Source organism: Sitophilus oryzae, unplaced genomic scaffold (genome assembly GCF_002938485.1).
Source record: "Sitophilus oryzae breed Bouriz unplaced genomic scaffold, Soryzae_2.0 scaffold_1740_pilon_pilon, whole genome shotgun sequence".
Lineage (NCBI taxonomy): Eukaryota > Metazoa > Arthropoda > Insecta > Coleoptera > Curculionidae > Sitophilus > Sitophilus oryzae.
In genome coordinates this window covers 496,779-509,684 of record NW_022146436.1, presented here as the reverse complement: position 1 = coordinate 509,684, position 12,906 = coordinate 496,779, and the positions used below count along the sequence as shown (strand labels likewise).

The 12,906-nt window shown below is 33.9% G+C and overlaps 1 protein-coding gene across 2 annotated transcripts in view; it reads left to right on the top strand.

The window, feature by feature from the left end:
- Positions 1 to 12,692, top strand: part of LOC115881802 (dual specificity mitogen-activated protein kinase kinase 4) — a 40,635-nt gene extending 27,943 nt beyond the window's left edge. The window contains exons 8-10 of one of the 2 annotated variants that reach the window (XM_030899470.1): positions 4,412 to 4,638; positions 10,788 to 10,973; positions 11,040 to 12,692. In XM_030899470.1, coding sequence (XP_030755330.1) covers positions 4,412 to 4,638; positions 10,788 to 10,953 — 393 coding nt within the window. In that variant the 3' untranslated portion in view covers positions 10,954 to 10,973; positions 11,040 to 12,692. Of the gene's footprint in view, positions 1 to 4,411; positions 4,639 to 10,787 lie in introns of both variants that reach the window. The other variant, XM_030899471.1, reaches the window with a different exon arrangement.
- Positions 12,693 to 12,906: the final 214 nt, after the last annotated feature.

The following is a 12,906-nucleotide window of genomic DNA, read 5'->3' as shown; positions in this document are numbered from 1 at the left end:
TTAGGTCCACCGCGATGGGCCTCAAATATGGCCGACTTAAATTCCGGTTTATCAGTGCCGTTCTAATTTTATTTAAAAAATGTAAAACTATGATGTAGGGTAGGCGTGGGGTAGACTCAATAATATGTTGTTTTTACGTGGTGAATAAATGTTGGTAGTTATTAAAATTGTTACAAAAATATATAATTCTAATAAAAATAGGTAAATTATAATAATTTTTTATTAACACAAACATCCGATACGCTACTGAAGCAGGTAAATCAAATTGACGTATCTAAATTCTTTGACATCTAATCTTTGACAAGTAGTAAATAAAAGCAAAAATGCAAGAAAAAATATATAATTAGTTAATATAAGTGAATTTCATAAATGATCGGTTTACTACACGTATGTATATTATATAGTCACTTACTAGCGAAAGTTGTTCCATTATTTCACTCGATTTTTGCCGAGATCTACCGCACGCTACACAACCAACTATTTTAGAGTCTTTTTCGAAAATCGCAATAGTATCACTGTTAATTTAAGTTCTGCCACAATTTCCATCTAGATTTACTACCTTTATACAACTATCAGTAGTAGAATAAATAATAAATAACATAAAATAAGCTCCGTAAAGACTGACAAATCCACAAAATTTCAAATCAAATTCAAATGTGTCAAATGAATCGTGAAACAAAACTGTCAAGGATCCCCACCCTAGAGTCCTTTTTCCGCCCACCATGCATGAATACATGGATAGCATTATGCTCCTTCCTTAGTCTTCTTATTCAAAGCTAATTTGTAACATATTGTTGAAAAGATAATCTTATGCCGGGTCCAGACCAAGCAGACAAAACAGTGACAAGACAGAAACATTCATGTTTTACGACAAAGTTGTGACAAATCATCTACATTACATCATATGTGTGTCTAAAAAGAGAGAAACTCGTGTTTCGAAAATGAATCGACAATAAATGGAAACCTTCTTTCTAAAATGTTTCGATTTAGCGCTATCTGTTTAGAAATTTTGAACTACTCATCTGTCAACAACGCCAATCAAAACTTCTGGTCAAAATAATTAAAACCATTGGCGTAACTAGCAATTTATCCTGGGGTGTGCCTGGAGGGGCCTGGAGTTGAGCCCAGGGAGGGCCTAGGGTTTTTGTTTTTTTAAAAATGAAAAATAATTTAAAAAAACACATTTTTTGAATAAAACGTTTACATGAATTTCTCTATCAATAAATTGAATAGACTTGGTTATCAAACCGTGTTCCCGTTGATTATTTAAATACCTATAAATTAAAAAAAAAATAAAAATTAACACATTTTTTGAACAACAAAATAATATTACTAAGGTAAAATTATTAAGGTAAAAAAATATTAAGGTAAAAATAATATTAACTAAACAAAATTAGAAAACGTCATTTTTACTACATCACAAGCAAATAAAAATTAATAATTACGTAGCCAAGAGTCATAATTCAGGATTTCTCTGGGGGGTTCCCAGCAGAATCTGGGGGGGGGCACCCCCTGGCACCCTTGTAGTTACGCCAATGATTAAAACATTTATATATTTACTTATTATAACACAATTCAAAACATAAAACCATGTATACCATTGTGAAAAAAAAGAGAAAAAAAACATTTGCTCGTAATATTTTTCTTCGGTCTCCTGTTTTGTATGAGTAGTGGCTGTTAATACATTTATTCCTAAAACAAATCATCTCTGTAATGCGTATAATAAATAATTATAAAATCGCATAAGAAAAATATCTGTATTTTTACTCACCATATATCCTTCCTTCTGCTTTTTTAATTATAGTACTATAAAAACTTGAAGAATGCTTAAACGCAAAAACTGTAGAACAAAATCCAAACAATAAAGTAAGGTTATGTCCTCATATTTGACAGAATATCACATACATATAACTTACAATACCGGTAGAAACCGGTAGTGAGAGCAGGTTGATCCACATTATGACGAACACAGCGTGGAATTAATTTCTATATTAGCAGTTCAAGGCAAGAAACTCTTATATAATTTTATTATATACCTAAAAACGGCAAGAAATTTATTTTCCATTATATAACTTAAAATATACTCAGTGTTCCCTATTTAACCCCGTGTGCTGTTTCCGTGCCGTAAGAAAAAGACAACATAACTCAGCTCCATATTAATGCTGCATAAGTCTATTTCACCCGGATACGGATTGAACTGCGATTGCGCCAAACTCCGATTGATTGTTGTTTTAATTCGGTTTAGATTACTTTTTATTTGTGCGCGTAAAAGAGTGATTTTGTTTAGTTTATTGTTTCCAACTATTTTTGACATTTTTCCAACTCCATGATAATATGTCATAATATAAATAATAATAATAGCTCCCGTATATAGCGTTTAACGCCTTGGGAGTAGCAAGGTACAGCTTGCCATACTAGAGCCGTTCGGTATACTAGGAAGGTAATGTGGCTAGAACTACGCTTCAACCGCCTATAATTACCTCAGGATTGTGAATCCCAAATACTCATTTAAGGCTGGGTCGACCTAGGTACCCAAACTATTTTTTATTTTAATAAAAATAGTCGGCTGATGCAATGCCGGGTGTGGGATTCGAACCCGCTACCTTCAGATTGGTAGACGAGAGCCTGTACCTCTACGCCACCGGGCACCTTATGTGTTATAAATAATAAAAATATAAATAAAATTGAAAGTTAGGTGAAATGTCGATCAACCACTTCCCTTTAAAAACACCGACCAATGAAAACTTCTTCAGTTAAGGCATGCGCTGTTAAATGAATATCCGGGTGAAATAGACTTATGCAGAATTCCATATTTCTCTTTCACTGTTTGGGCTTCACTTTTTAGAGATTAGGCTGAATATAGGTAGTTATATGTATATGCAGAATATCAAATAAATTATGGAAACTTTTCAGGCACAAAACGGGTACGAAATTTGTAAATGTGAGCCACATCTGTTTCTTAAAAGTTTCGAAAAATTATAGCTTATGTAGCAAAACCATATCTTGGTAAAATGTTTCGCAACAAAAAGCGATTTATGTTAACGAAACATATGTATCAAAAATGCGACGAAACTATTTTGCAATGTTTCTCAGCAATGATTATGTTTCGACTTTGTGTCTATAAATGCTATAGTCTGTCCAACGAGAAGATCCTTGACAGCGATAGATGTGTCTGTCATTTTAATTTCAAAGTAGTTTATTTTATTTTACAAAGAAATAAGTTGGTACAACTGGAACGCATAGCAGGAAATATTTAAAATTTGATTGACAAGATGACAAGTGATTACTTCAAAATATTGTGAAAAAAACCGTATAAAACTGAAAAAATGTAATCGAGTTCTTTTATTTAATAAAACCGGTATGTGTTAATACAAAACAAACAAGAAAAAAACACTACATACCAAAAAAATATAAAAAAGAACTATTTTTTACTTTCAAGCTTTATGAAACTACCCGCATTTATGATTATATTTATCAATATAACTTATGTACAAATACAAATTTGTAATATTCCACAGGAATAAATAAAACAACATAGGTAAATAAAACAAACTATTTTAATAATAATAACACCTACCAAATTTTATACCTTAAATGTTGATTAATTAACTTTAATCTTAATTTTTTTAAACCAGTACCTCTTGACATTATTTTTCTGCAGTACTAAAATCCATTATTTACCTATCGTGTGATGTCGATATTTTACAGCTACTCCAGCTTTTAGTATGTGTTTAGTTTGATCCTTCTACCATATACGAGATGCACTTATCTACGACGAGATGGTATACAAACTTTAACGATGGGGTGTATAAGACTTTCTGCCTGGGCAGCGAGTATTAACCATAAACTGTTCTCTGGGTCTACAGTTAATTTTCACTCGATTTTTCCTCCACTTGACTTCAAAAGACACAAAACACACGTAATAATACGAATCAAAATGCATCATCTTCCAAAACGCAGGGTATTTAACAAAAGTTGACACAAAATTATAACCTATAATTTGGCAAGACTTTGACAAGCGTCAAAAATGACAAAAATCTAAAGGTGAGTTCATACGCACCGGCGTCCGTTTATCGTTCAGCGTTCCGTCAAACCAATAAAATTGAAATACAATCTGTCATTTTTTAAATAAACCAATAAAACTGGTTAAAAACAACAAGACACGACGCATGACGGATTTATATTTAAACCCATCCATAGATAACTTAAAAATTATTAGAAACTTTTTTTAGTAAAATAAATAGATTGGTATGGGACGTCATCTGCTTTTCTTCTATCATCGTCTGTCGAAATCTTACCTGAGAAAAAAAACAGAGTATACTTGGGTACTATTTCAATCATTTTTGATCGCTCCGTACTTAGCACTTGATAGTATTTAGTTAATTAAGTTTATTGATCAAAATATTTTTAGCCTGAGAGGATCGATCCCCAAACAGCAAAGGGCTACGATGTTAGGAGCGACGTATGGTCGTTAGGTATCACTCTTATGGAAGTAGCCACTGGTCATTTTCCGTATAAACGTTGGTCGAGTGTTTTTGACCAGTTGCACGAAGTGGTCAATGGCGATCCACCACGTTTAACAGTCAATCACAATGCCAACACATTTACAGCAGAGTTTGTTAACTTTGTCAATACTTGGTAAGGTATTTTGTTTTAAGATCAACATAATAATATAAAGACTTTTGAAGTATTACCTCGCATATTTAATTCATTTATTCAATTAATTTTCATGATAGTCCGCATCATATATGTAACTTTTTTTTATTTATAGAGCTGAGTGAAATTTGATCCCGGCGATAGTTTCTGCTTTGATTTAGACTAAAAATACCATAAGAAAATTTACTCTGTAGTCCTCGGGCATCTGCCAAATTTTACATTTAAAGTAATAAATGGCTAAAAACGGGTTTCCTGGTCAAATTTCGATAAACCTTATTTGAAAAGGTTATTTCTCTTTTAATGTTATGAAGAGTCCGGCAATAGTGCGCAGTCGATTCTCCTGGTAGAAGCAAAAATATCTGATGGTAGTTCGTTTGTTAGTCAAATATTTACCTATACATATTTTAACCTAAATTTATTGAATATGTTGATATTTTTTAAGAAAAAAATAATTTAGTTGTATTTTTCATAACCTACTTATAGAATTGTTTAGTTAGATATTGCTCCTATATGGTCTGTCTGATCAAATAAAAATGGTAATCAAATAAAACTATTATAAAAAAATGTTTAACTAAAATTGGATTAAAGATCTATAAGATAAAAATAATTATTTCATGTATCACGTCGATATATGAAAGAATTATTTATAGTTTGCGAGCCAATATTTTTACAACAAAATTTAACTTTAAATAAAAAAACTGAATGAATTAATTCATTCAAAAACATTTAATATAGTTCAGTCATTGGGGACCAAAAAAAGAGGCCTGCTTGGAAAAAAGTCCGGAAGTTTTGAAACTTTGCAGGTTTATAGGTTTTGGGGTCCCTAACTAAAATCCATAAAATGCACATTTCCAGATTTGCCGCCGGCGCCGCCATCTTTCCAATATGGCGCCCAAAATAGGTATTTTGTGAATATCTCGAAAACTATGCGTTTTTCGCGAAAATTTGAGGAGAGAAAAATTAAAGAGAATAAAATTTCCTATAAAAAAGGTTATACGAAAATTTTCTCTAAAGTCAACCGTTTAGGCACAAAATCCCTGGAAATTTTACAATTTTGCGTAAAATATGATATATTATGTATAGTCGATTTTCCGAAATCAAATGTCGATTAGGGTTCACTAAAACTAGTTTTAGTTTAGTTTCTTCAATTTTGTCATGAAACAGTGACGTATCATTAATTCGCTCATTAATTTATGAATAATTAATTGTCGTGCTCGACAGCATTCATTGCGAACTTACCACCAGGTTCAGCATTGGTCTGGTTGTACCAAAGATACCGAAGAATGGGGTTGGAAGAAAACAAAAACAGGCATTACTCCAGTCACAATGTTGAAAGATCCAGCTCTAAAATCCCTATTGGCATTTTTATCCTGTAAATGCAAAACCAACAACTATGGTAAAGCCTGCGGATGCAGAAAAGCAGGATTAAAATGTTCAATGATTTGTGCAATGGGAAATCCTGTGACAACGTCACTGAAGTGTCACTCGACGAATCCGATGAAGAGGAGTTGGACTTGCCTGTAGATATCCCTCTGGCCGCTGAAGATGAAGAGTTGGACGAATTGAGAGACCACCCTGATGAGCCCAGCACAACAGACACGATCGACTTTAACATCAATGAGCCAGATCCGTCGGGCTTGTGCAGATAAGTTAAAGTTTTTTATTTATCTAGTGGAGTAGGTTAACGGGGAGACCACGTTAAAATAAACGCGCCGCATACTTTACCTCTTGGGTGGTGTGGAAACAAGTACACATTTTCAATTATTAAAATTAATTATTCATAAATTAATGAGCGAATTAATGATACGCCACTGTTTTATGACAAAATTGAAGAAGTTAAACTAAAACTAGTTTTAATGAACCCTAATCGACATTTGATTTCGGAAAATCGACTATACATAATATATCATATTTTACGCAAAATTGTAAAATTTCCAGGGATTTTGTGCCCAAACGGTTGACTTTAGCAAACATTTTCATAAAACCCTTTTTATAGGAAATTTTATTCTCTTTAATTTTGCTCTCCTCAAATTTTCGCGAAAAACGCATAGTTTTCGAGATATTCACAAAATACCGATTTTGGACGCCATCTTGGCAAGATGGCGGCGCCGGCGGCAAGTCTGGAAATGTGCATTTTATGGATTTTAGTTAGGGACCCCAAAACCTATAAACCTGCAAAGTTGCAAAACTTCCGGACTTTTTTCCAAGCAAAAATCCCCATTGACTCAACTAATATATGAGTATTAGATAAATATTCGAATGACAACCGGGTTCCTATCAGTTATTTTTGCTTCTATCACGAGAATCGGCTGCTATTGGTTAAAAATGACGAAAAAAATAGTTTCATCTAGATGGCTGAAAATTGGCACATTTATACAGGGTTCGGCAATAGTGGCGTCGGGCATCTGTAGCTCCTGGAATAAAAAAAAATCTAAAGTTTGTACTAGGATGTATTTCAGGAAAATATTTTAACTTCTATATGATGGCTCAAAAGAGTGTTAGTGGATAGTTTTTTTAAATGGAACACTTTGTTGTATATTATTAGTATTAATAATAAAATATTAATAAATAAATAAAAAAATATATATTTCAGCCTTTCTTGGAAAAATTATTAATAATACAAGAACTGTTCTGAAATCAAAACTATGTATATTAGGTATTTACTTGAGATGGTCTGTACTTACTTTGCTATAAATATTGAAATCGTAAATCATATAAGATGTTCTACTATTAAAAATTTTGGAATACTTTAAATATATTGTTACGTTTTTCGTCGGTTCCGTGTGGATACAAAGTCACAATTTATTTAAACACTATTTATTTAACACTAATTAACAAAAATAATAACGATAAAAGACTTATAGAACTATTTACAAACGATTTATAACTAAGAATTTATTTTGAATTTTTGCGCGTCAACTGCACTGGTATATTTATAACTGCCCTCTCTAGGCCACTGCCGCCGGCTTTTATACCTACAGCAAAAGAAATCTAGAATAGTCCATAGATCGTTAGGCGCATAGAGAAGGTTTTCGAATGTTCTCGTATGTACTAGTCCATTCTAGTGGGTCTCGATTCTTCTCGAACGAATGAATCATTGCGGTGTCTATGCGATGTTAAGGTCATCCGAGGGCGGGCCATATTGTGAGGTTAGGTCGAGTCCACACCGGCTCGCAACAATATAAAAAATGTTAATTTTGTAACTGTCCCTCTAATACAAATATAATATACAGGGTATTTAGTTAGGGTGTTGCATTAAAAAAAAACAAAAAAAAAATATTTTATATTTTAGAAAGTTTGGCGTAGAATATTGAACATCCTGTATGATTTACGATTACCATATTCATAGTAAAGTAAGAACAGACCATCTGAAGTAAATACCTAATATAATTTTGATTTAAGAGAAGGGTTGAAAACAGACCATCTAAAGTAAATACCTAATATAATTTTGATTTCAGAGAAGGGTTGAAAAATATATATTTTTATTTATTTTTTAATATCTCTGAAACTATCGAAATATATTAACTCATATCTTAGGATTATGTATGTACATACATATATACATACTGCCATTACTCGCTGACGAGTATTCGACACGCATCAAAAGATGGTCACGCAAGGCGTTTTCTTTCATGAGCTTTTCTGTGACTGAACAGCCCGATATGTGATGTTATTTGCCTACCGCACTCCGAACATTCAAAAATCTCATTGCTTTGTTGCCTCTTTATTTTTTGGTTGTCACTGTTAACTGAGTTTACAATTCTTCTTCATTGAGTTCTATTGTGAACTGCTTCATCCCAATGATTCTGCATGTTAATTCCCTTTAAGTTTTCGTGGAAAATGTCCTTGTACCTCTAGAGTTGTCCACCCGGCCTCCTCTTTCCATTTACAAGCTCACCGTAAAGCAGAGATTTTGGTATGCGGTTTTCTTGCATTCTGCATTATGTGACCAGCCCATCTTAAGCGGGATTTTGTAACCATGACTTCAATACTCTCGCAATTAGCTTTTTCAAGGACCGATACGTTTGAGACATGATGGAACCACCGGATTCTTAAGAGTTGTCTAAGGTGTCTCTGTTGCAACTTGTTTAATGCGTTCATGTGTCGGCGGTACGGCATCCAGGTTTTGCTCCCATATAACATGGTGGGGATTATAATTGCTCGGTACACTGCAAGTTTCGTTTTTGTACTGAAGTCATGATTGTACAAAACCCTGTCTTTTAATTTCCAGAATGCTCTTGAGGCGCTGCTAATCCTGTGCTGAATTTCAGAGTCGATATTCGCCTTTTCCGAAATCAAACTGCCGAGGTAATTAAATGCCGCCACATATTCCAATAGTTCTTCGATTTTTATAGCATTGTTATGATCTTCCGGGGGAGTGCACATGATTTTGGTTTTGTCAATGTTTAGCTTTAGGCCGAAAGCCTCGTATGCCCAGGTATATGTGTTCAACATTTCTTGTAATTGTTGTAACGTGTTTGCAACTAGAGCGCAGTCATCAGCGTATTGAAGTTCTGTGATGAATTTTGTACATGTTTTTGCCCTGAGTCTTTTTATGTTGAACAGACCGCCGTCATATCTGTATATAATGCCCAGTCCTCTCTCCTGCAGTTTGCTGTCTACTATCTCCATTATAGTATTATATAAAGCGCTGCCATGAATATGTTGAATAGGAGAGGCGCTAAGACAAATCTCTGCCTAACTCCTGTATTTGTTAGGAAGGGATCGCTCAGTGATCCATGATGTGACACTCTTGACTGGTTGTTGTTATGGAGGCTTTTACACACTGTAAGAAATTTGTTGGGTACTCCGAACTTTTTCATAATTGCCCAAAGTGCATCTCTGTTCACAGAGTCGAAGGCTTTTGTTAGATCGATGAATGCAACATAAAGTTTAGACTGCTGCTCTTTTACTTTTTCCTGTAGTTGGCGGATGGAAAATATGGAATCGACGGTACCACGGTTGGTGCGAAAACCCATTTGCGATTCTGGAAGGATTTTTTCTATATGTGGGTGCAGGCGGTTTGACATAATTTTTGCAAGAATTTTTCTTCCGATAGCCAACAGTGAAATTCCCCGGTAATTTTCGCAGTCTGATGCACTTCCTTTGTTCTTAAATATATTCACTATATTCGCATTGCAAAAGTCCTGAGGTACCTCTCCGCTTTCCCATATGACATCGAAGAGAGCCTTAAGGTGACCAATAAGTTCTTCACTTGCACACTTATAGATCTCCGCCGGGATCGCGTTACAGCCAGCTGATTTGTTGTTTTTAAGCTGTTTTATGGATGTCATTATTTCCTGTTCTGTTATTGGGGTATCTAATACATCGAGGCTGTTATACTGAGGTATTGTGTTCAGTGCTTCTATATTGGGGTTGTTTTCCTGGTTAAGGATATGGCTGTAATGCTCTTTCCACCGGTTTCTAATTTCTTGGTTGGGCCGTATACTTCTTTTACAAGGACTTTTACTTTAGGATTATGTAAAGTGATCTGAAAGAAAGCCAAAAATGCAATAATATACAGGGTGTTTCAGTTAAAAAAATCATCCAGATCCACTCACACTTTTTTGTACCACCTTATAGAAGTTAAAATATTTTCCTGAAATACATCCTGGTACATACTTTAGGTTTGCACTTAAACAAAATTCCTAAGTTTTTTATTCTAGGAGCTACAGATGCCCGACGCACTATTGCCGGACCTTTTATACTTTGGCGCTCAAATTTTTCGCTTTTGGAGCAGTCCTGGAAAGTGAATGCTTTTTTTGTTTTATATTTTTTTGCTTCCGGTGCTATTATTTGCGTCCTATAAAAGTTCATAAATAAATTTATAGTTTCAATTTCAGAGTTTATTTGTCCGGAATTTCCAAAAGCCTTTATGGAAACCCTACCCAGCGACAACAGGCAAAATTTAATATACTAATAACAATAAATAAAAAAAGGTCCATATGATGCGGACTGTATCTGTGATATACATTTTTAAACGTTCAGCGACTTTTTTTATTTTATTTTTTTTACTATTGCCTCTCTTATTTAAATAGTATAAACTTAAAATATTTTTTTATGCAAGACTGTGAGTTTGAGTCTCCTGTCCCTAGGTGGAGAATTTTAACTAAGTATACATTTTCTTTCAGTTTAATAAAGCAAGAAAACCAACGTCCCAAATATAACAAATTGCTCCAAGATCCATTTATTCTACGAGCTCAAGACGAAAAAGTAGATGTCGCTACCTACGTAACTGAAATAATGGATGAAATGGCCAATAATGGCATTAGTGCATTTACTACAAATCTGCAATAAGGAATGTGATTTAGCCAAAGGTGGAATAGAGTTTAAACATCAGTTTACCTAGTTTACTACAGACAGCAGTAAACATAATGTTTTAGGCATTATGTACAAAGCGAGCAGGACTGTTCATTTAATTTGGATTCTTTTGGAAAGCAACGTTCGAGAAAAAGCTTTTTTTATTGTTATGTCTTGTTCGATAGAAGTCGTTTGAACTAAAATTAAGTCGCCTAAATCAGGTAATATACAATGTGTATAAAGTTAACTTTTGACTGGACATGTTTATGAGATTTATTATGCAAATATAAGGTATATTTTTGTACCTTTGCCATAGACAATAGTAAGTAATCTTATGTGTTAGAATTTGTAAATATGAATTTGTTTTAAGATGGTTAATCCGATCTTATGTCAATTTTTAACACTTATTTCTTCTATAATTAAAAAAAAACAAATTTGTTGCTAACTAATTATTACAAATGCTTTCTTCAAAAAATGTTAATTTTGAAATACTCTTAAAATCTACCAAATCACCAAACAAAGTTGTGTATACTTATGTCATGAAACTGTCATGGATTTATAAACTCGGGAGCCTTGAAGGCCAGTTGATGTTCAATTCATTTGGGAGCTCGCAAGCAGCTGAAGCTCAATATTTTTGCATTTGCGTTTATAAATAATTAGCTTTAGTTGGGTTAGGTTTGGAATTGTCAATATTTCAAAAGTTTTTCAATACCTGTTCTTCTAGTGCGAATCCACTAATGGATGTTTGCGATAACATTTTCCATGGCTTCTCTATTCCTGGCGGTGTTTATTAACAACTGTACATCGTGTAGGCCTGTCCACTGTCTAACATTCCTCAGCCAAGACATTTTCTTCCTTCCGATACCCCTCCGGTCTTCGATCTTGCCTTCGATTAACAGATGCAAGAATTGATATTTGGGTTTTTCGCATTATGTGCCCCAGGTATGCGAATTTTTTTTCTTAATCAATTCAAACAATTCGCGCTGTTTGTTGACGCGCTGTTTGTTGACACATTTGTTAACCGTATCTTCAGAATTCTGCAATATAGCCACATTTCAAAACCTCTAGTTTATTAATGGCAGCTGCTTTCAATGTCCAATCACATCTGGATTTCTGGATATTATCATAAATTTAGTTTTCTTGATGTTTATGTTTAAACCCATTGCTTTACTCTGTTCTCCTACCTTGTTGACCAGTTGTTGTAGATCGTGTATATTATCTGCAATCAAGACCGTATCGTCGACGTAGCGGATGTTATTAATCCACACTCCGTTAACTTTGACTCCCATTTCCACGTCCTCTAGAGCTTCATGGAAAATAGCCTCTGAGTACAAATTGAATAGGAGGTGACGCAACCCTGTCGCACCCCCCTTCTAACTTGTATGGGATTGGACATGGTATTGACCAATTTTATTTGTGCTGTTTGGTTCCAATACAAGTTTTCGATGCATTGTATGTCTTTTTGGTCTATATCAAGCTTTTTGAGTAGCTGCATTAATTTGTGGTGTTGCACGCGATCGAATGCCTTTTCGTAGTCTATGAAATACAGGCACACATTCATTCTCTGATCGTAGCAGTTCTGGACAAGCACCTGTGTTGCAACTATCGCTTCCCTTGTACCTAACCCTTGCCTGAACCCCATTTGTGAATCGCTTATGTCCGTTTGACATTTTTTTGTGTTTTTTTGTTTTTTTTTTGTTTTTTTTTTCTTTCATTTGTTTTTCAACATTAACGGCACTGGCGTAATTGGATTGATTTTTTACCAATAATATTAAATAATCATATATACAATTCATATATACTATTTATTAAAGACTTCTTAATAACAATTTAATAATTTTAGAGCATATTTGAATTCTGATTTAATAATCATATAGTAAATAGTGTACAATACCGCATGATCGAAAAAAAAAATTGCGTCCAGTTAATGACAGCGATTTTCATTCCATA